We start from the raw sequence: 26,753 nt of genomic DNA on the forward strand, positions 1-26,753 counted from the left end.
GACCCGGGGTCGAGTCCCATGTCGGGCTCCCTATGGGGAGCCTGCTTCTCTCTCTGCCTGTGTCTCTGTCTCTCTCTCATGCTGTGTCTCTCATGAATAAATAAATAAATAAATAAATAATATTAAAAAAATAAGTCATAATTGAATAAATGCATGTATTAGGTTCTTTTATTGTCAATGACTCTGGGGTTAAACTGGTCTTAATGCCCTTAAAACTCAGTGTCATATCACTTAAGAAACTCATTTTCCTACGTGCAGAAATTATTTAGATGAAATGTTTTAGGGAACATCCAGGTTAAAATTTGGTTTTTCAAAAAGAAAGTGAAATTTACATAGGATCTATCGATAAATTCTTTCAAGTTTTGTTTATCTTTCAAGCTATCTTTATACCTAGGATGGTTAATTGATCATTTCTGGTATCAATAGTGTATACAAGGCTGACCTTTCTCAGCATCTCATCTTTTCTCTCTGGGGTTTGGCAGGTGCCATCCAAAGGCTCAGGCTTGGACCCTGGCTGGATATATGACCATGTGCAAGTCACTGCTGTCTTTGGCCTGTAGAATTAGTGCAAATGAACCAACTCACACATCTCTCCCAGCCTTGAGGATTAGGGGATACAGCCTCCAGATACTTGATTACTGTTTTCTCCTTTTTGAAGTCCTAAAAGCCCTGGCTGTAAACCTGCCCCTCCGCCCCAGGAAGTGGAGCTGATGGTTCAAGCAGCCTCGCCTTCCTCCTCAGGTACCGCAGTGGGATCCGTGGCTACATGAAGGCGGTGGTGTTGGACCTCCTGCGAAGATACTTACGCGTGGAACACCATTTCCAACAAGGCAAGAGTTGCTACCAGCACTGGTGACAAGCCCACACGGCGGGAGGGCCCTGAGCCTTACCCCTTTTGTCTCCCTGCAGCTCACTATGACAAGTGTGTGATAAACCTCAGGGAGCAGCTGAAGCCAGACATGTCTCAGGTGCTGGATTGCATCTTTTCCCATGCACAGGTGGCCAAGAAGAACCAGCTGGTGATCATGTTGATTGTAAGCAGGAAAGAGCGCCTTGTACTCACAGTGGGAATAGCTTGGGGTCTGCAGACATTCCGCAAATGGCCAGAGTATTAATATTTCAGCTTTTGCCGGTCATACAGTCTCAGTCCTGATCTTGTACAGTGTAAGCAATGGACATGCCTGTGTCTCAAGACGTAGTTTATGAAGCCAGGCAATGGGTGGGATTTATCAGTTGCTAGAGGAGATCATGGCTAACACTCAAAAGCACCCTCTATGTCCCGGGTACTCCTGCCATGCTGTATAAATACTAACTCATTTAATTCTCACAGCAAGCCTGGAAGGTGCACGCTGCTCTCGCTCCCACTTTGGCAGAGCATGGGGGAAGTGATGTCACTTTCCTAAGGGCATCCAACTTCTAAAGGCAGAACTTGGGGGATGCCTGGGTGGCTCAGAGGTTGAGCCTCTGCCTTCGGCCAAGGGCGTGATCCTGGAGTCCTGGGGTCAAATCACACATCGGGCTCCCCACAGGGACCCTGCTTTTCTGCCTGTGTCTCTGCCTCTCTCTGTGTGTTTCTCATGAATAAATAAATAAAATCTTAAAAATAAAATGAATGCAGAGCTGGGACTTGAACCCATAACCTGGCTCCAGAGTCATAAGTTATTATGGGATATTGGATTCTGAGTCTTGGTAGGATTTTTATTTTGCCTTCTTGGAGAAGCATGGAATTTCTTTGTTCTGATTTCTGTTGACTGGTGATAACTAGCATTCTTTATAGCTAAAGATTTTTTTCCTTGATCTGGTCCCTGATGGCTCACTTGGAAAATGTAGAATCAGCAGATAGTAAGAGAGATCTGGACTTAGCTTATAGCAAGAAGGGGCTGGCAAATTTTTTTTTTTTTTGCAAAGATAATAAATATTTTAGTCTTGAGAACCACACAGCCTGTGTTGTAACAACTTAGCTCTGCTATTGTAGTGTGAATGAAATCATAGACAATATATAAGTATAAATATAAAATATAAATGTATGAGTGGGGCTGTGTACCCAAGAAAACTTTATTTATAAAAATGGGCAGTGGGCCAAATTTGGGCCTGGGTTTATAGGATAGTTAACACCCTAACAAGATGGATTCATAAAAACTTGATATTTTGGGGGTGTCTGGGTGGCTCAGTGGTTGAGCATCTGTCTTTGGCTCAGGTCATGATCCCTGGGTCCTGGGATCGAGTTCCACACCGGATTCCCCAGAGGGAGCCTGATTCTCCCTCTGCCTGTGTCTCTGGCTCTCTCTTTGTGTCTCTCATGAATAAATAAATCTTAAAAAAAAACAACACTGATATTTTTGTAAAAAATCATTTTGAAATCTAGGGCAACATGAGGATCTCTTACTCCTAGCTGCACATGAGAATCTCCTGGGGTAAGTGTAGTGGAGCTTTTTAAAAATACAGATGCTCAGGCCCCACCCTAGTCAGTTAAATCAGGCTTTCTGGGGATGTGGACCAGGCATTAATATTTTTTGAAAGCCCCCCATTGGAAACTTAAATATAAGTTGTATATTATATAATAATATCAGTTTAATGTCTAATTTCTTGGGTGTTTTTAGTGTTTTTTTTTTACCTAAGAGAGGATCTTTTTTCTCAAGGAGGTACAATCTTAGTGGGAAGGATTGCAGTGTCTGTAACTGACTCTCAAAGAAAGAAAATGTATGTGTGCATACTTGCATACGTGTGTATATGCTTACCAGAGAAAAAGCAAGTATGATAATAATAATAAACTTTTAACACCTGGTGAATCTGGATCATCAGTATAGAGGTTTTCAATGTACTGATCCTTAATTTTTTTTTTTTAATTTTTATTTATTTATGATAGTCACAGAGAGAGAGAGAGAGAGGCAGAGACACAGGCGGAGGGAGAAGCAGGCCCCATGCACCGGGAGCCTGATGTGGGATTCGATCCGGGGTCTCCAGGATCGCGCCCTGGGCCAAAGGCAGGCGCCAAACCGCTGCGCCACCCAGGGATCCCTGATCCTTAATTTTGTTTTAAAGATTTATTTATTTTAGAGAGAGTGTGGAGAGAGAGAGAGAGAATCCTTAAGCAGACTCCCAGCTGAGAGTGTAGCCCAACACAGGGCTCAATCCCAGGACCCTGAGATCATGGCCTGAGCCAAAATAAAGGGTCAGATGCTCAACCAACTGAGCTACTTGGGTGCCCCTACTGATCCTTGATTCTTGTGTAGTTTTTGAAATTCTTAAAAATTAAATTGGCAGGGAGGGCTTTCCAAGTGATTGCAGCTTGCAGCCAGGATTGGGAACTTACGCCCAAAGAGATGTCCACTCTTTGTGGAGAATGCCATTGCTAAGATAGTGTAATCCTTTGCAAAATACCTCCTTTGGATGGAGTCTTTTTCAGTTGAGTGTAAAGCAAGGTGTGCCTGTTACCTGTTACCATTGGCTCGCCATTCAAAGGCCAGGAGTGAGATCTGTGGATTATCCTGGTGTTCATTAATCTTTGTGCACATACTGACTCTCTTCTGGGCATGAAGCTGCTAAAAGTTATGTATACTGGAGGACAGAGTCGAGTGGCCCCCAGATCAGAGAATGAGGACACTTGTTTGGGGATTCTCAGCGAAGGCGGCTGAAAATATTGTATCAGGTGCAGTTTGGGGAATGTGTGCGAGATCCACTATTCTTTTGGCTCTCTTGGTTCCATTTGTTGAAAATGGTGAGTTCTTTGCATTTGATGGTATTTGGTGCCTAGAAGACTCTCTGAAAAGACTTGTTAATTGAATATTCACTTTGAAATGAAAATTTTTTTGAGTCTCAAAAGAACTTCTTTGAGTCTTTAAGGGGACTTGGTTTCTAAAGCAAATCACAGCAGGGGAGGGAGAGAAAGTTTAGAGTAACCTATGTGATTTCTTCAGCACCCGCATGCTTGTATGTTTGTGTACAAATGTGAAATATTAATGCATTATGGATGTTCTGATCATAAAAACAGAGCAGGTTCATTCTAAGTGGGAAATGCAGAGGCAGGTGTAGAAGAAAGGACCAATGGCCCCACCAATCTGGTGATTTCATGGAGAGCAGTCTGGGCTGGCGCAGGGTGGAGGTGTGTTGCTGGAGTGTTCAGATTCCCAGCCGTCATTGTTCTGTCTTCAATGGGTATTAGGGAGCACCTGCTCTGAGCCATTCCCAAGCCCTTCTTGCATGTAGGGCACAAGGAGGATATGCACAGACCAGGTGCACACAGCCCTGGTGTCTGGCAAAAAGGTCTCTTATTCAGAAGTGTGAGGAGGGATGCCAATGGGATCTGCTGTTCCTCTACTTTTTCTGCAACTCCAGATCCTCCTTCCTGTAAGAAGCTGCCCTTGAACTCTCCAGAATGCTGCTCCTAGAGGGTGGCTTATCAAACTCTCATTAGAGCATCCTGTGTGAACCTTACTCTTTGTACCTGGCTCTATTTCCCCTCATCCCTCTTCTCTGAAACCCCTTAAGTCAAGCAGCAATGTATTGAGGAAAGAGAAGCCTTGGGGACAGAATAGACTTGGGTTTGGATGTGGCTCTGCTTTGCCTATGCTTGATGGCACACTACTTCTGAGTCTCAGTTTCCTCATCTGTAAAATGGGAATCATATTGTAACTCCTCAGAGGGGTGGGAGAGTTTGGGGAAATGAATGTAAAGGGTAGAGTTGCTTGCCTGGCACATATTAAGTACCTAATATTGGGTGGCTACTAATAGTGATGTAGGTAGAGATGGAGTTGTATTTTTTGTCTGAGTGGGTGTTTAGGGTGTGTTAGCAGGTGGATGAATGGGGGACACATGGCAGATGTATGATTATGTATGATTAAGCTGTGCTAGGGATGCTCAGAGAGCTGAGCAGCTGTCTGACTTGGGGTAGCTGCACCCCGCCCCCCCAGCTGAGGGTGAGTGCTGGCTTGTTTCCTTCTGGCGGAGGGAAGCCATTTGGATTCTGTCTTTGTCCCCCAAAGGATGAGCTCTGTGGCCCAGACCCTTCCCTGTCTGAAGAGCTGACCTCCATCCTCAACGAGCTCACTCAGCTGAGCAAAAGCGAGCATTGCAAGGTGGCCCTCAGAGCCAGACAGGTAGAGTCGTGGGGTGCTGTCCTTCTCGCCACCCGTGTCCCTCATGGTGCATAGCCCTTCTGTTGCCATCCCGCATCCGACCCCAGGGCCTGGCCCTAGGCTTCTCCCCTGAAGGGTTGGTTTACCCCAGCCCCTCTGCTCCCCACCCCCTCCCGCAGGTCCTGATTGCCTCCCACCTCCCATCCTATGAGCTGAGGCACAACCAGGTAGAGTCCATTTTCCTGTCTGCCATCGACATGTACGGCCACCAGTTCTGCCCAGAAAACCTCAAGGTGAGGCCACCTCCTTCTATTCACAGAGCACACACTGTGGCCCAGGTGGGGCCTCAGATACATGGGTTCCCCACGCCCTCAGTGGGGCGGCACTGGGTTCCGGGCACAGTTGCAAATACCAGCAGTTTAGTCCACTGTGGCCAGGGCTGCCCGATGGGGCCTTGGGGAGCCTTTGGGAGAGGTTCAGTCCCACAGGGTGGACGGAGCATCAGGCTGCAAGGCTCCCCACAACGTACAATTTTAATGGAGTTACTGGAAACCATGAACACTCACATGGCTGAGGCATGGCTTCATCTTTTGGGCTCCCCTCATCCCCCAGTTTTGGATCATTTGCAGTCTCCAGGTACCTCCTCTCCGCATTTGGAAAGGGGAGCCTTAGGGGCAGTCGTCCCCAAACTGTTTCCACTTTCAGATCTGTGGCCTGGAATGCTGGTAGAATTTTGTTGATGATACCAGTGCCGGGTTCCCCTCCCTGCTACCCCCCTTCCACTCATCTGACCCTTGATTAAAACTTGGTAACATTTCCTTTTTTTGCTCCTTCCCATCCCGCAGAAATTAATACTCTCAGAAACGACCATATTTGACGTCCTGCCCACTTTCTTCTACCACACCAACAAAGTTGTCTGTATGGCATCTTTGGAGGTAAGTAGGAGGGGGGCCCCAGGAACAGCATCTGCACTGAACATGCCGGTTCCAGCAGCCACTGCCCACCAGCCACATGCCTTGAGCATGGGATCTTGTCCTTCTCTCTACAGGGCAGGTACTGTTACTATACCCAGCTTCCAGGAAAGGGAAGTGAAGCTGGGAGAGATGGTTTCAGAGCTGGGGAGTGGCAGGACCACCATTCACACTCAATGGTGTGAATGGTGGTCTCAATCTGGAGTCCTTGCTGGTAATCCTTGTTCTCTCCTGTGCCATCCTGGCCTCATCTCGGCAGGGCACACCTAAATACCCACAACTAAGAGCTGAGGCACCTCATGCAAACTCTGACTCACTGCATTAGATAACTTTCTTTGGAAGACTCATCTGCTTCAAACTGTAAGAGCTGGAGGGAGTCTAGGTGACAATTTAAGGTACCCTCCCTGGTGATGGGACAGAGAAGGGAGTGACCAGCAGCAAAAACCTCTGATCTTGGAGTCTCAGTTCCCTGTGGCCCCCACTCCCTCTTCTTCCACCTTTGTAGACCTTGTGGGCCCCTCATCCTGGTGCTGGAAGCTTGGCTGGGTCTCCATGGAGACCATTTTGGGTTTGTGAGCATGTAACAGCCCCAGAGTCTCTTGGGCCTGCAGTCTTTACCTCCTCCCTGGTTTCACCTCAGAGAATCCTTTTCAGGTCCCTGCTTCCAACAGTGAGACCCAGTAGTGCTTATAAGTGCCTCCCCCTCTCCCACCCCCTGCTCTTTCCAATGTTCAACTATATCGAGACCCACTGTGTGCCAGACACTGGGGACACGGCAGGAAACAGCCATAGTTTCTGTCCTCATGGAGCTTCTCTCTGGCTGGGGAGAGACACACACTAAATATTTCCTTCATTGCACATATGGTAGGGCTGCAGTGGGAACACAGCCATCACGCTGAGAATCGGACAGCAGGATTTAACCTTACCGGGAGGGTCAGCCCAGACTTGGATGAGAAAGTGATACGAAAGCAAGCATCGGAAGAGCGAGTCAGAATTGGTGGGAAGGGAAGAAGCAAAGAGGTTCCCGTCAGTGGGAGCAACCTATGCGAGGTTACGAGCTATGTGACCTCTGGCCAGTTGCCTGCCTTCTCTGGACCTTTAGATTCTCATGCCACAGCAGGGGCGGTAATGCCTACCTCACAGGGTTATTTGAAGATAAATGAGCACTAGCATTTGATGTGAACACTATTGCTGCTCACTATCCAAGTGCCTGTCCTATTTGAGGGGATCCTGTGTCAAGTGGAAAGAAAGCATCAGCCTACCTTCTTTGCTTTTTGGAGTGCCAAATCCTGTTTTGTTTTGGGTTTTTTTTTTTTTTTTCCTGTTTGAGAATTTTCCAGAGCTCTTTGAACATCCTGTCCCTTTGTTCGACAGGCTTATTGAACATAATCCAACCTTTTCTCCATGACTCAAATGAGCATTGTGAACATGACATTTTCACTCGGTCTCTTAGATGTGTAGAGTTTTGTTCCTGCTCTAAATGTGCAGATGTCCCCAGGACCAGCCCCAGGTCCGATGATTCACTGGGAAGACTCACAGGACTCAGCAAATGGTTATGCTTATGGCTGTGACTTGCTAGAATGAAAGGACGCAAAGCACAATCAGCAGAGGGACAAAGTGCATGGGGCAACATCCAAAGGAAACCAGATACAAGCTTCCAGTGGTCCTGTAGGCACTTTCAATTCCTCAAACAATAAGTTATGAAAACATGTTTGAAATGAGGCTCAGAGACTCAACTCCCAGGGGTTTTACTGGGGACTGGTCCTAGTTTGTGACACGATTCTGAACTCCCAGAAAGAAAGGACAGGTTCAACATAAATCCACTCTTTATACAGCTCAGGTGCCACAAACCATTCTTACCAGGGAATAGTGGGAACCCTGCCAAATTCAAGTTCCTGGAGGCCGGCCAATGGTCTTTGAAGAATGGTGGTTAGGCCTGCTATGTTAACTCTTGCTACACAATTCTTATTTTCCCTATTTGATTAAAGAAATCCCACCGTCTTAACCTCTGGAACTGTGCTGTCCAATAGGGCAGCCACTGGCTCCATGTGGCTAGTGAGCACTTGAAATGCAGCTAGCTGGTCTGGGTCGAGCTGTGTTCTGAGTATACAATGCATGCTGGCTTTCAAGGACTCTGCATGGAGAAAGAATCGCAACTGCATCAATAATTTTATATTGATTACATGTTGAAAGGACATTACATTTGGAATCGGGGATGAAATGAAATCTATTATTAAACTTATTTTTACCTGCTGCTTTTTCTGAAGTGGCTACTAGAAAATGGAAAACCAAAATTGCTTATGTGGCTATGTTACGTTTCTGTTGGACGGCAGGCTACTCTAGAGCAGGTGTCGGCAGACTGTAGCCTGCGGGCTGCATCTGGCCCACTGCTTGTTTTTGTTAATAAAGTTTTATTGGAACACAGCCATGCCCATTTATCTACATATTGTCCTTGGCTGCGTCCAGGCTGCAACAACGGAATTGAATAATAGTTGTGATAGAGAACCGATATCTTGCAAAGCCTAAAACATTTACTCTCTAGCCCTTTGTGATGAAAGTAACATTGTAATAACACGTGAGCAGATTTGTTCCTTGCTACTGCTTGGAGAACACTTAGAGATCATTCTGGTATCCCTCCAGCCTGAGTTTTGTCAGGTTTGGAAGGCACTCTGCAACGCCCTCTGAGAGAATGTCTTCTGCGGCTTCTGCTTCATTAGGTTTATGTGCGGAGGGGCTACATTGCCTATGAGTTAAACAGCTTGCAGCACCGACAGCTCCCGGACGGCACCTGTGTGGTGGAATTCCAGTTCATGCTGCCCTCTTCCCACCCAAACAGGTATGGGATGGTCCACACCCTGGCGTGGCATGTGTGTTTCTTTTCTTCGTCACCAGTGTAGGTCCTGTCTTTGGAGGGACCCAGCGAGTGTGTCTGGGGAGACATCAGGGATACCACTTCTCCCCTGTGGGATCTCCCTGCATCTCCGTTCTCTCATCTGTAAAATGAGATAATCCAGTGTCTACCCCATCCACCTGCACTGCCCAGTATAGTAACCACTACCCATATATGCCTCTTTAAATTAAAACGAGTGAAATTAAATTAAATTTTTAATTTTTCCTTAGTTGTACCAGCGACACTTAAAGTGCTCAACAGCCACATGTGGTTTGTGGCTGCCATAGTGGATATTGCAGTTCTAGAACATTCCGTCACCACAAAAAGTTCTATTCAACAGTTCTTTCCTAAGCCATTATGAAGAATAAATGTGACAAGAAGCATGTGGCATTAGGGCAGTGCCTGACATGTGGAAAGTTGTTGGTGAACATTAGGGACCCCTGGGATGATTATCACTGTGTTGGTGCTGCCTGATGGCATGCTGTTGGTCAGGCACCATGCTAAGCTTTCCATGCTGTTTCATTCAGTCCTCACCATCTGCTGGCCAAAAATGTGTTTTCATCTCCATTTGACATCTTCCCTTGGCACAAGCCCAGCTGCTCATTCATATGGGGTAGTAGGGATTTGAGCCACGTGCCTCTCCCGTCAGAGTACCCCCTGCAGCACCTACAGATCCTCTGGATCCCCATGAAGTTCTCATTTGGGGACACACTAGTGTGTGTGTTTTCTTAATGCATCTTATTTCAGGACCCGAAGTACCATCCTGGTCAGGTAGAGTGAGTTACCTTCAGCTAAAGTAAACATGTCTCCTTGAGATCTGGAGCATTCCCTTTCCCTCTTCCCCATGCCTCTGGGTCCAGTTCTCCTGGGGGTCCCCACAGGCCTGGCTTGTGGCTAGAACAGTCTCATCATGATTTGGGCTGTGAATTAATCAGATCTTGTGTCTCTATGGGCAACAGGATTCATGATTTCTTGAAGTGGGGAATATTAGGATCTCTTGAGGGTTTGAAAGCGTGTGTTTTTCTGTCTGTTGCTTTTAAGAAGAAGGGTGTTGTTTGGCTATGAATGAAGAAAAGAAGTGCTTCTCAATGAGGCACCTCCTTTTGTATTTATCATTTATTTTTACTCTTATTTAAAAAAGAGAGAGAGCATGATATTTTGTCCATTTGAGAGAAAAGGAAACAAAGTGTTTATGGCCCTGGAATCATTTTGGGAACTGTGGGAGGTGTGGTGTAAGTACTTTTGAAACTATCTGCCCGTGAGGAGGCATTCTGTTTTTTTTTTTTTTTCTTAGCAGTTCAACCCAGTTAGGATAGAAGGTGGTTCTCCGAAACGCTGTGGGTCAGTCACAACTCGTTTGGATGAATGGAACCTGTACACATATTTGGATTACTTGTTGGGACCGTCAGTGTGGGCACAGGGTCCCATTTTGACCAACACAGACACCAAGGGCCCTGGAGGGATTCCCTGACTGTCTCAGGTCCTTGCTGTGGCTATTGGCTGGGAGCTCCAGAATCTTCCTCTAGGCCTGGGTCTTCAGAGTAGACCCTGCCTGCAGCTGCCCCTAACCCCGCTCTTCAGGGTCTCTGGGAAGGGCTATGGCGAGTAAAGTCCCACCTCCCAGGAGGGCCTGGCTGTAGAACCAGACACACGGTGAATTAGGTCGGAGGACCAGGATGGGGAGGTCAGACCAGAGGCCAGCAGAGCTTCATGCAGGGCGCAGCTAGGACTTAGGGGCAGGCTCACAGAGTTCTGTGAGCCTGGCCAGGAGGTAAGACCTGGAGAGTATGGCCCTACCTGAGGGGCTGCTGAAAGACCAAATCTTTCCCTTTTTCCCCTCCACAAGAGAAGCAGGACATCTAGACTTTAAAAAAAATGAGGGGCGTCTGGGTGACTTAGTCAGTTAAGTGTCTATCTTAGCTCAGGTCATGATCACAGGGTCCTGAGATCGAGCCCCATGTCAGGCTCCCTGCTCAGTGGTGACTCTGCTATTCCCTTTCCCTCTGTGATCTCTTTCTCTCTCTCCCAAATAAATAAATAAAATCTTTTAAAAAATGAAATTCTTCAACTTTTCACTGTGATAAGGTAATTAATGTATGAGAATTAAAAATGCTGCAGTGACTACAATCAGTCCATGGGCTGAATTCAGCTTCTGTTGCCATGCCAGTTTGCTACTCTGCATTTAGCTGTCCAGGAGCAGGGGGCCTGGATGGTGATTTCAGGGGTACCCGACAGGAAGGCATAGAGGCCACCGCCCACCTGGGTCAGGGGTCTCCCAAGAGCACCCCAGATTTGAGGATTTGCTAAGAAGATTTACAGGGCTAAGTAGTATATATCATGCTCCTGTCTGTGACTTGTCACAGTGAAAGGACATGAAACAAAGCACAGTCAGCAAGAGGAAAAGGGTCATGGGGTATCCTCTGGTACAAGCTTTCAAGAGTCCTCCCCAAGGGAGTCACATAGGATGTACTTCATCCCCCTGACAGTGAGCTATGATGACCTGTGTGCAGTGCTGTCCAGCATCTGGTTAGAGACTCAGCACCCAGGATTTTTGTGGGGAACTGGTCATGTGGATGTCCTCAGCCAAGCATGTACCAAATCCCAGACCCCAGAAGAAAAGTAGGTGGTTGGCATAAACCACATGGTACAAACAATTTGGGCACAGTGAGCCTCTTATCATTTAGGGAATGGTGGGACTCCTCCTCCCCAAGTTCTCAGATATCAGCCAAAGGGTAACCTTGGAGGCAAGTTGCCTCTTCAGGAGGGCAGCCCCAGGCCTGCTCTTTTGACTTTTCTGTACCTCATCTGATAAACATTCCCTTCTTCACTTGACTCCAGGGCGCAATTGTCATTGCTCTGGGGGATCCATTTGTGCTTGCTGCTGGTGAGTAGCTAGTCCTGGGAGGCAGGGACCAGCTAAACTCCAATGAGCTGCTGGCTGAGGGGCCAGTTTTGGTTTCTGACCCTGTCCCAAGGACAGGTTTGATGGAGGCAGAGGCACTGGAGGAGCACAGGCCTGGCATGTCTCTCTAGAACCAACTCTGCCTTTTCACCAGCCACCCAGGGCTGGGCTGTCCAGGAGAAATTGGCACTGTGTTCATTTTCTATGGCCAAGTTCCTGATCTTGGATTTCCCTGGGACCATGTTGAGGCTGGACTTGTCTGTGTGCATGCATGTATGCATCATTCACTCATTCATCATCCCTCACTTGCTGAGCTCCTAGTCTGTTCCAGGGCCTGAGTAATCAGACAAGACTTTTCAGCCCCAGATCCCAGTCCCCTCCGTCTCCAAATTTTAAGCCCTGCTGTGGGAGGCCTCTAATGCTAGTCTGGCTCACTGAAACTTCCAAGGCAGGAACAAGTGCTTGGGGCCAGAGCTTCAAGTAGCTGCTTTGTTCCCCTCTTCTGGTCCCCCCATAGGATGGCTGTGCCCATCAGCATCACCAACCCTGACCTGCTCAGGCACAGCACCGAGCTCTTCATGGACAGCGGCTTCTCCCCACTGTGCCAGCGGATGGGGGCCATGGTCGCCTTCAGGAGATTTGAGGACTTCACAAGGTACCCAGAATGGCTCAGTCTCTCAGATACCCTGAGCAGAGGGGCCAAGCAGGCTTTCCCTGGCCCCCACTTGTTCATTTGTGTAGACTGTCTGACTGTGCACTTCCACACTGAGACTTTGAGAAAATTATTTTACCTCTCTGTGCCTTTGTTTTCCCATCTTTATAATGGGGATAAGAGAAGGATCTATTTTATAGGATCACTGGGAAAATTAAATGAGATAGTATATATTAAATATTGTATTTAAAGTATAGTTGGGGCACCTGGGTGGCTCAGTTGGTTAAGTGTCTGCATTTGGCTCAGGTCATTATTCTGGAGGTCCTGGGATTGAGCCCCGTCACATAGGGCTCCCTGTTCTGGGCTCCTGCTTGTGCACTCACTTGCTCTCTCTCAAATAAATAAAATCTTTAAAAAGATTTAAAAAAAAAAAAACAAAGTGTAGTTTAAGAAGGGAGGGGTGCCTTGTTGGCAATTCTTGACCTCAGGATTATGGGTTCAAGCCCCACATTGGGTGAGGAGCCTACTTAAAAAAATAATAATAACAACAATAAAGTGTAGTTAAAGTGAAAATGACATGGTCAATCAATGTCAGTGATTAGTCCTGTCATTACTGGCCTCTGCCCCAACCTATTCCTCTGTGCATCATGCTTGAATTCTCTTGTTGTAACTTCACAACAGCCTTAGTTGATTTGGGGTTGGTGAGGTGTGAGGGTCTCCCAGCCTGAAACAGGGGGAGTCCAGCTGATGCCCCAGCATGCTGGACACCCTTTCTTTTATTCATGATCTCAGATCACATAGGTTCCCTCTTCCCTTTTGGGAAAGACCCCATAGGCAGTGCCTTGGACCTGGTCAGGAACCATGTGAGCTCTGCATCGGATGAGCTTGTAGAGCAGTGGGTGGGAAGGAGGGAAGACCCAAGTCTCCCATGTGCCTGGAGAGAAATCTTAACCTTCGACATCATGGGGCAGTAGCTCCTCATCTCTGCCTCTGCACCCTGCGCCCCTAGGAACTTTGACGAAGTCATCTCCTGCTTTGCCAACGTGCCCAGGGAAGCTCCCCTCTTCAGCAAGGCCTGTACTTCCCTGTACTCTGAGGAAGACAGCAAGGTCAGTGTCAGAGCAGGGAGCATGCTGAGGAGGGTACAGGCTGGGGCCCCTGAGTCCTTCCACCACCTGCCTTTGTTTTGCTCTCCCAGAACCTCCGAGAAGAGCCCATTCACATCCTGAATGTGGCCCTCCAGTACGCGGATCACCTGGAAGACGAGCTGCTGGTTCCAATTTTCCGGACATTTGTGCAGTCCAAGGTATGTCGGGCATGCCTCTGGTCCTGAGTCACTGAAGGAGGAAGGAGGGGCTTGTGATGGAGAGGTGTCACATGTGCCTAAGTCCTGCTGTGTACTTCAGAGCCACAGACCTGGTCTCCCCTCCTAGCTCCGCTATTCCTTGGAGCTGGTAACCTTGGGCGGAAGTGGCTGAACTCGGTAGAGCCTTAGCTTCTCCCCCAGTAATACAGGGGCAACATTTCTTTCTTCCCAAGTGTTGTAACAATTAAAAGACAAAGTATAGGAGTGCCTGGATGACTCGGTTGGGCATATGAGTCTTGATTTCGGCTCAAGTCATGATCTCAGGGTGGTGAGATCGAGCTCTGCACTGGGCTCTGGGCTGGATGTGGAACCTGCCTAAGATTCTCCCTCTTCTCTGCCTCTCCCTGCCTCTACCATTATATCTCTAAAAAAAATACACATATACAGTTGACCCTTGAACAAATGGTTTAAACTATGCAGGTGCACTCATATGCAGACTTTTTCCTGACAAATACAGTATAGTCCTGTAAGTGTATTTTCTCTTCCTTGTAATTTTCTTAATAACACTTCATTTTTATTGGCTTCCTTTATTGTAAGACTATGGTATATAAACATATAACATGCAAAAAGCATTGACTGTTCATGTTACTGGTAAGGTTTCTGGTCAATGGTAGGATATTCATAGTTAAGTTCTTGGGGAGTCAAAAGTTATACATGGATTTTTAGCTGTGCAGGAGGTGGGCACCCCTAATCCTCACATTGTTCAAGAGTCAACTGTACACCCACTTTGCCTGTGCAATGAATGATGAAATAAGGCAGTGTAAATGCCACTTGGAGGACACATTCAGTGAAGAGTTTGGAGGGAATGTTTTTGTTGGATAATGCAGAAAACTCAAAACCTTTAAAGAATTGCTTACACTGCTAGCCATCTATGTGAAGAGCTTGTTCTTAGAAATTACATGTGGCTGTTGCCAGCATATATTCTCACCCTGGCAGTAGGGACAGCTGTGATATATGCTCAAGGACTTAACGTGCAAACAGATGTGGAGCAGCTTGGCCAGGGGCGGTAGTGAAAACAGCAGGAAGGTACTTGGGCAGGTTACTTTACTTCTCTAATCCTTAGTTTTCCCTTCTGTAAAATGGGATGCTGAGATGTCTAACTCCTAAATCAATCAAGTCCACCAGGCATTCCGTCTGTCTGTTAGTTCTCCTGAGTTGGTCTGAACTTGAAGAACACTGGGACATTTTCAGTTGTTGTTCGTCTGTTTACCTGTACTTTGTTGCATTGGCCATATCAGCCAGGTGGGAGGGATGCCTCCTCTGACTTAGCATCCCTCAGAGGACCTGGCCTGGTGATTGGGGTTAGGGGTGAGTGATGCTGAGTCATGGGTAACGCCTTGCAAGCTTAGGGACATTATTGTCTGTGATATACTTAGACTTGATTTGATTAATCAACAATGTAATAATGTTCACTGTAGAAAATGTTTTAAGGTGCAGACAAATCTGAAAAGTAGGTTTTAAAACAAAACCCACGCTGGATGTTATACTGTATGTTGGCAAATTATATTTAAATAAAATATTAAAAAGAGAAAGAGAAAAAACTCCTCACAGCCCTGCTATCTAGCCCTGAGATGAAATACTGGCATATTTCCCTCCAGTGGTGTCTTCTTGACATAGGTGATGTCCTTACTGGGTTTATACTTGGTATCCCATGGCATGGATAAGGTAACATTTGAGCTGTTGGAGCTCACCCTACCGTTTAACCAAATTAAACGATGCTCATGATGGTTGGTGTTTCTTACCTAGAGAGAGCAGTGGGAGGGATGCCAGACTTACCTATGGAAAGTGTGGGCAGGGAAGACCCCTCACAGCATGGACGACTGTGCCATGGGTGCCCTGTGGCTGTGAAAGGGGAAGAAGTCACTCTCTAAATAACAACCTCGGAGGGTATTCATGAGCTAGAAATGATTAAACATATGTGCCTCTGTACAAGAGTATATAATATATAACATACCAAAGAGAGGAGACATAAAAGAATATACACCTGCTGGAGGAAGGAAAAGACTTTTATTTTATTTATTTATTTTTTAAATAAATTTTTATTTATTTATGATAGTCACACACAGAGAGAGAGAGGCAGAGACACAGGCAGAGGGAGAAGCAGGCTCCATGCACCGGGAGCCCGACGTGGGATTCGATCCCGGGTCTTCAGGATCGCGCCCTGGGCCAAAGGCAGGCGCCAAACCGCTGCGCCACCCAGGGATCCCAAAAGACTTTTAATATTATATATTAAGATAGTATTTTAAATTTTTTACATTAATAAGATACCTATGTATGTATTTTCCCACATACACACTCATACATATGCAATCTCACACACATGCATGCATTCACACACATCCTTAGTTGAGAACTAATGATTCAGGCTCCCTTTAACAGGATGGTTTTCCCACATAAAAACCCCCTTTATTTTGTGATTTATCCTGTTCTCTTTACAACTTATATTCCATTAAGTATTCTTTTGTTTGTCTACTTACATCTTTCTGAAATGCACTAAGACTACTCTTTCCCCTAATAATTTTCCTTAACTTTATGGACAAGTTAGGCAATAACCATATTTCTTTGTCTTTTGGGTTTTTATTTTCCCATAAGACGATATATGATAATGTTTATTTTGTTTAGGGATTAATTAAAAACAGTTTTGTACCTTTCTTGGGTACTTTCCTATTGCAGTTTAATCTATAGAAAATGTGTACAAATCATAAAGTATAGCCTGATGATTTTTCATAGTGAATTCCCAAGTGTAACCCGCATTCAGATAAAAAAAAAAAAAAAATGAATGTTCTCCTCTCTTTCTTGGCAGAGATAATTGACCATTACTGAGTTTTAACAACATAATCTCATCTATTCTCGAATTTTGTATAAATACAGTCATATAGTGTGCACTTTTTTGGTGCTTTTTTACTCGTTTTTTTTTCAAGATTCCATTTTTAGGTAATCTCTACACCCAGTGTGGGACTCAAACTCACAAATCCCAAGAACAAGACTTGCATGCTCCACTGACTGAGCCAGCTAAGCCATCCCAGCTTGTCTTTTTTTTTTTTTTTAATATAATGGTGACCTTCCCTCAATTTTATTAAAGATTTCATGAAATGCTAAAAATGTATATATATATATGCATGTATATATATTTTCTAATATAACAGCCTTATTAAATGAAATTCACATACTGTACCATTTCCCCATTGCAAATGTACTATTCAGTGCTTTTTGATCTATTCATACAGTGTGTAACCATCATTATGATAAATACATTTTAGAACATGTTCACCATCATCATCTACAAAAAGAAAACCTGTTAGCGATCATGTCCCATTTTCCCTCAACACAACACCTCCCCCCACCCCCACCCTAGGCAACCATGAATCTATCTTCTGTCTCTTGTGGATCTGCCTATGTTTTCATATAAATGGAATCATGCAATATGAGGTCTTTTGTGACTGGTGTCTTTGACTCAGCATCATGTTTTCAAGATTCATCCATGTGGGAACTTAGTATTACTACTTCATTTCTTTTTATTGCTAAATACTATTCCATTATGTGTGGGGTTTTTGTTGTTGTTTTTATGTGTGTTTGGTTTTTATTTTTTTATTTTTATTTTTATTTTTTTATAATAAATTTATTTTTTTATTGGTGTTCAATTTGCCAACATACAGAATAACGCCCAGTGCTCATCCCATCAAGTGCCCCCCTCAGTGCCCGTCACCCATTCACCCCCACCCCCCACCCTCCTCCCCTTCCACCACCCCTAGTTCGTTTCCCAGAGTTAGGAGTCTTTATGTTCTGTCTCCCTTTCTGATATTTCCCACACATTTCTTCTCCCTTCCCTTATATTCCCTTTCACTATTATTTATATTCCCCAAATGAATGAGAACATATAATGTTTGTCCTTCTCCAACTGACTTACTTCACTCAGCATAATACCCTCCAGTTCCATCCACGTTGAAGCAAATGGTGGTATTTGTCATTTCTAATGGCTGAGGAATATTCCATTGTATACATAAACCACATGTTTGGTTTTTAATGCAGAAAAACATCCTTGTGGATTATGGACTCCGAAGAATCACATTCCTGATTGCTCAAGAGGTCAGTGTGATTCTCAGTGCATCTGTGAGTTCTTAACATTCCTAAAGACTCAGTGCCATTGATTTGATGTTTACTCTGTAGATGGGGGTGGAAAGGAGCTATTGCTAAAAAAGAAGGTTTTGGGGCACCTGAGTGGTTCAGTTGGTTAAGCGTCTGCCTTCAGCTCAGAACATGATCTCGGGGTTCTGGGATTGGACCCCATATTGTGCTCCATGATCAGCGGGAGCCTGTTTCTTCTTCCGTCCCCTGCTCATGCTTGTCTCTCTCTCTAAATAAATAAATAAAATCTTTTTTAAAAATAAAAAAGGAAAAGGTTTTCCAAATGATTCATTCTAGAAGCAGATGGGATTATGGTTAAGAAAAATTCACTAACAAATATATCAGTATTTAAATGAGTCTTGGTTGATTTCATTGTTTTTTGTATGGATTTCTTTTGCAGAAAGAATTTCCCAAGTTTTTCACATTCAGAGCAAGAGACGAGGTATGACATAAAGCAGTGATACTGTTCTTGCCTCTCTTTGATACTCAGGAAGAGTAATAGTCCCCAGTCCTTAAGGTACTCTTGTATTCTAGAACATGTATGTAACTTTTGTATAGTCTCCAGCCTTCCTCTGGGATTGTGTTTCCCTGTGAAGCTCAGACCCCATGCTTCCCATCCTTTCAGCCTTCACTCCCGTGTCTCCCTCATCTGAATCATTTTGTCCTCAGATGGCTCTCCCAACCTCCTCTTATGTTCTTATCGGCCGGCTGCCTATTTTTATAAACAGAGTTTGATGGGAACACAGCCACACCTACTTGATCTCCTATTGTGTGCTGCGGCTTTCTCACATAAGTGGCAGAGGTGGCGTGGCTGTGACCAACCGTGTGGCTCACCAGCCTCACACGTTCCCTCTCTGGCCCTTTAAGAAAAGCTTTGCTGATCCCTATTTTAGAAGAGGTGGGTCTATTCCCAACACAGACTCAAGACTCCATCCTCTTCAGTATCTTGTAGCTTAATTTATCTAAAACCTTTCATTTCTAGTTAAGACCCATCCTTCTGTTAGGGTCTTCATTTTCTCTCTACTTCAGTCTCTAGCACTGTCTGTTGCTTTGGGGACCAGTTTCCACAGAGAAAACAGGGATTAGTAACTTCTCGAGAGTTACTCTGTGTTGTGGCAGAGCAGAGGCCAGTTGTGCTGGCAGGTGCTGGCTACTAGGTAGGCTCACCCAGGAGCCGAGAAGTTCGTGCCAGCATGCAAGACTGGTGGTGCTTGCGGCTCCCCTCTGGACCTTCCCAAACCCCTGATCTCTGAGCCCTGGGGTTGTTCACAGGTGACGTGATGAAGGCTACATCCCTGAGTGCTAAAGCCACAAACATCAGGGTTCTCTAAGACAGGGTGTGGACCAAACAGGTATTTGGCCCCCATGTCAAATTCAGTGTCTTGTCTGTGTGTCTGTCTTTGCTCTCTGGCTGGGCCAGTTTGCAGAAGATCGCATTTACCGACACCTGGAGCCTGCCCTGGCTTTCCAGCTGGAGCTCAGCCGGATGCGCAACTTTGATCTGACCGCTGTGCCCTGTGCCAACCACAAGATGCACCTTTACCTGGGCGCTGCCAAAGTGCGAGACGGTGCAGAAGTGACGGACCACAGGTTCTTTATCCGCGCCATCATCAGGCACTCAGACCTCATTACAAAGGTAAAATGCCACGGACTGTTTCTTTTTCCATCTGAGCTTTGTCACTTGTGTGCTGGCTTTCCCTTCACTGAGCCCCTGCTCTGTGCTGGGGATCACGGGGTGCACTGGGCACACACAGCAATGCCCTTGGGATGCTCCAGTCTGGGGAGTATGAGGGGAGTGGACAGCAAAGTGGCTTCTTTGCGTGTCCCAGCTGGCAGCACACGTGGATGTTTCTTGTGTCACATGGATCTGTCTGCTTGAGAAGGGAATTGAGAAGGTAGAAAGATACTGGTTTATTAAAGGAGTTTCTTGTAGTTGCTTATCGAGTGCATGATCATGTTTCATTTTCATTGTTTCTTGCATTCAGACAAGTTATTTATGATTGTACTGTGAACTTTTCAAACAATACTGAAAACTACTTTTAAAAATTAAGGAGGGGGATGCCTGGGTGGCTCAGTGGTTGTGTGTCTGCCTTCAGCTCAGGGCATGATCCCAGAGTCCAGGATCGAGTCTTGCATCGGGCTCCCCACAGGGAGCCTGCTTCTCCCTCTGCCTATGTCTCTGCCTCTCTCTGTGTGTGTGTGTCTCTCATGAATAAATAAATAAAATCTTTAAAAATCAGGAGAAAGACCCAGAATCCCACCACTCAGCAGGGGTCAGCCCTGTTGGTGACCCTTTCTAGGTATGATTGCGTACAAGGAGTTGCAGGTGTAATGCTACGGATGGGAGCTCAGGGTGGACAAACCAATTGGACATGATTTTACTGGTCAGTTCCTTGTACACCTCATCTCCCATATTAATGAAGATGGTCTACCTCATGCTTTGTCCTTTCTTGGATGTACTGTGTATATAATGGTTTGGGGTTTTGTTTTGTTTTGTTTTGTTTTGTTTTGTTTTGTTTTCCGAATCCTCTCCTGGTGGATGTTAAGCTAATGTCAGTTTTTTTGCTACCTCAGTCAACTAGATATTTTAATGAGTTTTGTTATTTTCAGGAACAGTAAGGACAACAGATCAGGAAACAGTTGCCCCTGAAAAGATTGTCACTCTCAGATCCCAAGAGGAGGGGGCACATCATACTGTGGGGAGCTGTATAGGGAAGCACCAGGGTGGTGGGAGGCAGGGGAAGAAAGGGAAATGTGTGTAAGAGTGTTGTGGTTTCTGCGGGAAGGAACAACCAGTGAGGCAGGATAGGCAGGCTTGGGATTGGCTCATCTAAATAATTTCAGTAGGTTCTTGAGCCAAGGGGCTGTCTCTAGTTGTCTGATACCTGGGCCTGGGGTGATTAGGGCAGGTGGATAGTGACCTGGAATATGAGAGCCCAAAGAGGAGGTATGTGCTCTGGATTTCCTGGTTGGCATTTGAAAAGCATGCCTAGAGATGAGTCATTTACCATCTCTAGAAGTTGGCCACCCTGGAAGGGGTAGTCCCTCCAGCGTCAGTATGGCCTCGTTGTCAGAGCATCACAATACAGAAAATAAAAGACATGGTGAATATGCTGGATAGCCTTTGACACGCTTTTACCTTCAGAGGCAGGGCTCTGCCCTTCTCACCTGGCACACTTTTTGGAGATGGGACAATGCTTTCTGCTCCCTTCTGTGTGAGGCTCCGTTTCCAGCCTTGTGCCCCTTGCTTTTGCATCCATCTCCCTGACTTTGGCAGGAAGCTTCCTTCGAGTACTTGCAGAACGAGGGTGAGCGTCTGCTCCTGGAAGCCATGGATGAGCTGGAAGTGGCGTTCAACAACACTACTGTGCGTACAGACTGCAACCACATCTTCCTGAACTTCGTGCCCACCGTCATCATGGACCCTCTTAAGGTCTTGCCTCTGGGGATGCTCTGGGTTCAGCTTTCCCAGGGGCCTATGGCACTTTGTGCCTTGCTGCTTTGGGGTCTTGTCTCCTTGCATGCAAGACCTAAGTTCCAGGACACGTATGTGTGTATTTGAGCCTCAATTGTTGTGGGTGGACAACCTTCTGTCATTTAATTCCAGGACCACATTTTTGCCACCACCCTTAGGATCACCCCTGTTCTGATGGTCACCCTATAGGCAGCACGCTCCACTTTTAGGATGGCACAAATGTCCAAAGTGTCTTGCAAGACAAAATTTTGTCCCTCATTCCCAGCTTTTTTGGGGACCGTATATGGAAGGAAAGGGGAAAAAGAACCATTCTTCCATGGCTGGTTCTTCATGAGCGGACAGAGTTGATACTGGTGATTCTGGGATGAAAGAAGTCCTGGGTCATCAGCTTGGCATCTGTGGGGTGCAGAGGACCTGTGCTGATGTCCCAGCTCCACTAACCCACATGGTTCCCAGAAGAGAAAAATGCAAACCCTTGAGCTACATGGTGGAGATAAAGATGATGTCACGTAGGCATACTAGCTCTGTTGCTTACCAGCCTCCGTTTCCTCATCTGTCACTGGAGTATAAAAATGCCAGCCTCTCTGAGTAATTATGAGGATGAAATGAGATAATGCTCTTCACATGCTTAGCATGGCACCTGTGGTTATTATTGGCTGATAGTTGTTGGATACGTACTATGTCCTGGGTATTTTGCATTCAGTGGATGTCATCATTTGCTTATTGTCAGTGCTAGAATTATTTATTACAAGTTTTTTATGGAATGGACCTTGAGATGGGAATTGCTGTCATTTGGGGCAGATTGAAGAGTCCGTGCGTTCCATGGTTATGCGCTATGGCAGCCGGCTGTGGAAACTCCGCGTGCTGCAGGCTGAGGTCAAGATCAACATCCGCCAGACCACCACTGGCAGGGCTGTTCCCATCCGCCTGTTCATCACCAATGAGTCGGGCTACTACCTGGACATCAGCCTCTACAAGGAAGTCACTGACCCCAGATCTGGAAATGTAAGGCTGGGGAGAGGGGAAGTGCCATAGAGATGCAAATCCAAGCAGAGGCATATCAAGTCTGCTCCTGAGAGCAAGACACAGACTAAAATGATATTTGGTGTCCGTCTTGCCTTGCCATACTGTATTGGGGTAGCTCCTCTGAGTTTGCAATAAACATGTAAGCTTCTGAATCCCAGTTGTTCATTCCCCTGGGAAAGAGAATCAATCTCAAATTTAATCCATTTTAGGACCATGTTTGGGAAAAGATGTGGAATACTGTGGTTGATTGTAATGCAATTCCCAGGTTGGTTCACTTAAGAAAATGGGTATTTTCCCCCAACCATGTTTTAGAACAGATGTTTGTAAACTGAATCAAATATCCTATTGACTTCCATTTTTAAATATATAACTCTTTAAATTATTAGACTCCCAGGAAGTTAGAAAAATAGTACAGAGGGGAAAAATATTGCGGAGAGTTCCCATGTACCCTTCACCCAACTTCTCCCAATGATGTCATCTTAGCATAACCACGGGACCTTGCCAAAGCAGGAAATTGGCAACAGTATAGTACTATTAATTCAAATGTAGACTTTATTCAGATCTCACCAGTTTTTGTACCCTCATGTTTGGTTTTGTGTGTGAGAAAAGTACTATGAGGGTCACATTTTTGGAACTATGCTTCTATACCTGCCACTGTCCCTTCTTGTTCTGCTTGTCCACAGTGGCGGAGGTAAGAAGATTAGCTCTCTGGGGCACTTACTTTGTCATGTGATGTGATATGCTTTCCTTCCTTCCACCATACTTTCATTGAGGGAAGAGTAGGAGTAAATTGGACAGGACTATGCTTCTCTGAAAATTCCTTCCTTCACTCTGTTTTTCTTTCTTTTTTTCCAGATCATGTTTAATTCCTTTGGCAATAAACAGGGACCCCAGCATGGGATGCTGATCAACACTCCCTATGTCACCAAGGATCTGCTTCAGGCCAAGCGATTTCAGGCCCAGTCCCTGGGCACCACCTATGTCTACGACTTCCCAGAGATGTTCAGGCAGGCAAGTCCTACAGCTTTGCTGTGGCACCACCCTGGGTCCCCCTCAGGGACTCTACCAGCCCCACACTCCCTGCCCTTAGTTACTCTTCTGAAGACCTCAGTCTGAAGAACGAAGTCTTCATGAAGAAAAAGAAATCAATATTGGGAATGCCTTCCTAGTATTTTTTCTAAAATGAACCTACTTTCCTCCCAGTGATAAAAAGTAATATAATATAGAAACTTTGGAAAGTAAAGGAGCATGGAAAAAAAAAAAAAGTGACTCATAGTTCCATGTCTTAAAGACACATTGATATTTTTATATGTTTCTTTCTGGCCTTTTTTTTTTTTTTTAAAGATTTATTTATTTATTTCATAGAGAGAGCGAGAGGGCATGTGAGCTTGGGGAGGGGCAGAGACAGAACCTCAAGCAGACTTTGTGCTGAGTGCAGTGCCAGACGTGGGGCTCGATCTCATGACTCTGAGATGATGACTTGAGCCAAAATCAAGAGTTGGACACTTAACTGACTGACCCACCCAGGCACCCTTTCCTCTGGTGTTTTTAATGTTCATGTATTAAGTTCCTGCCACCTCCCAGGCACTATTCTAAGGGTAAGTAACCCATGAGGAAGAGGGTGGAGTCACTCATTGCCTTTGAGGAATTTTTAGTCTACTTTTAAAAAATAATGTCTTGTGTTTTTCTGATTAAAGTATACATTAGAAAATATAGAAAACTAGGAATCAGCATAAAATTCCACACTTATGTAATCTATTCACCATTGATGACTACAGTAACATTTTAGTGTTTCTTTGAAGTGTTGTTACTATGCCTTTTTTTTTTTTTTAATGTAATAGGGCCTTCCAAGGAGACTGAACAGGCTGGCATTAGTGCCATGGATATCTGTTTACATCCCTTCCATTGCCTTATAAATGATGTTCATGAACCCATGACCAAGGACCTTACCCTGTAGACAGGAAGGCGTCAGTTCCCTTCAGGCATAGGCTAATTCCCTTTGTATACAAATTGTTTAGAGAGTAGAAAAAAACAAGGGAAATGCTGCTTCACTCATTTTATCAGGTTATTACTAGCTTAATATGTATTAAGATTAGAACATTAGGAGAAGGAAAATTGGTTGTCTCGTTTATGAACGAGACATAAAAGTCATAAATAAAATATTAGTAAATGAAATCCAGTAGTGATTTTCTTTAAATTGGACTAAGATTTATCCTGTAGCAGCTAATATGATTTGGTATTAAGAAGTCTATTAAAATACCTTACCATAATAGATTAAGAAAAAATTAAAATTTTTTAATGGATGCAAAAAAGTGTTTGAGAAGATCATATCTGTTTATAGTAAAAACTTTTAGTAAACTAAGAATAGAAGGGAATTTATCTTGATAAAAGATATTAATCTAAAGTCAATAGTACCTAATGGTGAAATGTTAGAAAGACAGATACAGGACAGAGATATCCATTATTATCATATCTATTAACATTTTTTTTTTACTGGAGTTTCTGGCCAATGCAATAGGATAAGAAAAAGAAATAAGTGTAAAGACTGAAATGCAAGGGGAAAAAAAGCAAGGGGATCCCTGGGTGGCACAGCGGTTTAGCGCCTGCCTTTGGCCCAGGGCGTGATCCTGGAGACCCGGGATCGAGTCCCATGTCGGGCTCCCGGTGCATGGAGCCTGCTTCTCCCTCTGCCTGTGTCTCTGCCTCTCTCTCTCTCTCTCTCTCTCTCTCTCTCTCTCTCTCTCTCTGTGACTATCATAAAAAAATAAATTAAAAAAAAAGCAAAAAAGCAAAATGGTGTTTTTGCAGATGATATAAATGTCTATATAAGAAGTTAAAAACTCTTTAGAACCAATGAAATAATAAATCAGGATTGCTGGATACAAGATCAGTATACAAAACTTAACTGCATTCTCATAGACCAGCAGTAATAGTAAAATGTACTTGGAAAAAAGTAAGATAAGCTACAAGGTTATATGTGAATAAATAAAAAACATACAGAACCTTTATGGAGGAAATTTGAAAACCCTATTGAGTCACTTTAAGCCTAAATAAATGGAGGGTTATATATTGCCCATTGATGGGAAAATTCAATATTGTAAAGATATTAGTTCTGTCCAAATTAATACATTTCATATAATTCCAAAAATTTGTTGTGAAACTTAAAAATTCATATGGAAAAGCAAAAGCTTATGAATAACAAAAACAATATTGAAAAAGAACAGTCAAAAAGAATCATTTTAGCCAATGTCATTACTTGTTTTAAGGTAGCAGTATTCCCTACAGTGTATTGTTGTAAGATAGCTAGATAAATAGACCCGTAGAACAGTATAGAGCCTAAAATCAGACCCACTCATAAACAGAGCCTTTACAGAATGCAAAGGTGGGATTATGAATTGCGAATAAACTTCACCAAAAGGTGTGGTGGTTCCCTCTTATCCATGGCTTCACTTTCCATAGTTTTAGTTACCTGTGCCCATCTGCAATCTAGAAGCAGATGATCCTCCTTCTGATGTATGTTCAGAAGTTCAGTGTTAGCCTAGTGCTGTGTCACAATGCCTACATCATGCCCTTCACTTTATCTCATCATGTAGGCATTTTGTCATTGCACATTTTCACAGGAAGAAGGGTGAATTTATTATAGTTTGAGAGAAAGAGAGACCATGTTAACTTTTATTGTGGTGTATTGTTATAATTGTTCTTTTATTATTGTTATAAATGCTACTATGCCTAATTTATAAATTAAACTTTATCATAGTTATGTATGTATAGAAAAAAAAACCCATAGTATGTATAGGGTTCTGTATTGTCAGAGGTTTCAGGCATCTACTGGATGTCTTGGTGCATATCTCCTGTAGGTAAAGGAGGACTTATATCATTGGAAAAAGTAAATTTTGATTTCTACCTTATCTAGTATACAGAAATAAGCTTCAAGAGGATTAAAGTCACTTGGAGTCAATTAAAAGCTTAACTGTATAGGAAAAGACCCATAAACTTGACTCTATTAAAATTTTGAAGATCTTTATTTAAATAAGGAAAAATGAGCCCCGGATAGGGAGAATCTGTATCAATGCCTATTACCAGAAAGGGATTACAACTAGATTATCTAAAGAGCACTAATAAATCAATTAGAAGAAAAAAAAAACAAGCAAATGTATAAAAAATATGGGCAGGAGTTATCAACAGCAGGAAATTAGCAAAAAAAGAAACTCACATGGTCAATAAACATATTCAAAGGTTCTCACCTTACAATAATCAGTGAAGTACAGATC

At 44.4% G+C, this 26,753-nt stretch overlaps 1 protein-coding gene across 12 annotated transcripts in view; it reads left to right on the forward strand.

Annotated features, from left to right (window-relative positions):
• ACACB (acetyl-CoA carboxylase beta) overlaps positions 1–26,753 on the forward strand; it is a 151,526-nt gene that overhangs the window by 85,367 nt on the left and 39,406 nt on the right. For all 12 annotated transcript variants that reach the window (XR_011994666.1, XM_072723032.1, XM_072723028.1 and 9 more), the window contains 15 exons: positions 742–830; positions 910–1,034; positions 4,983–5,096; positions 5,255–5,368; positions 5,921–6,010; positions 8,764–8,882; positions 12,356–12,493; positions 13,500–13,599; positions 13,689–13,796; positions 17,886–17,942; positions 18,382–18,423; positions 19,402–19,617; positions 21,259–21,414; positions 22,258–22,461; positions 23,338–23,493. Coding sequence is in view for 11 of the 12 variants with exons in the window: in XM_072723032.1 (XP_072579133.1) it covers positions 742–830; positions 910–1,034; positions 4,983–5,096; positions 5,255–5,368; positions 5,921–6,010; positions 8,764–8,882; positions 12,356–12,493; positions 13,500–13,599; positions 13,689–13,796; positions 17,886–17,942; positions 18,382–18,423; positions 19,402–19,617; positions 21,259–21,414; positions 22,258–22,461; positions 23,338–23,493 (1,828 nt within the window). In the remaining variant the exon portion in view is untranslated. The remainder of the gene's footprint in view (positions 1–741; positions 831–909; positions 1,035–4,982; positions 5,097–5,254; positions 5,369–5,920; positions 6,011–8,763; positions 8,883–12,355; positions 12,494–13,499; positions 13,600–13,688; positions 13,797–17,885; positions 17,943–18,381; positions 18,424–19,401; positions 19,618–21,258; positions 21,415–22,257; positions 22,462–23,337; positions 23,494–26,753) is intronic.

Source organism: Vulpes vulpes, chromosome 10, assembly GCF_048418805.1.
Source record: "Vulpes vulpes isolate BD-2025 chromosome 10, VulVul3, whole genome shotgun sequence".
Classification (NCBI taxonomy): domain Eukaryota; kingdom Metazoa; phylum Chordata; class Mammalia; order Carnivora; family Canidae; genus Vulpes; species Vulpes vulpes.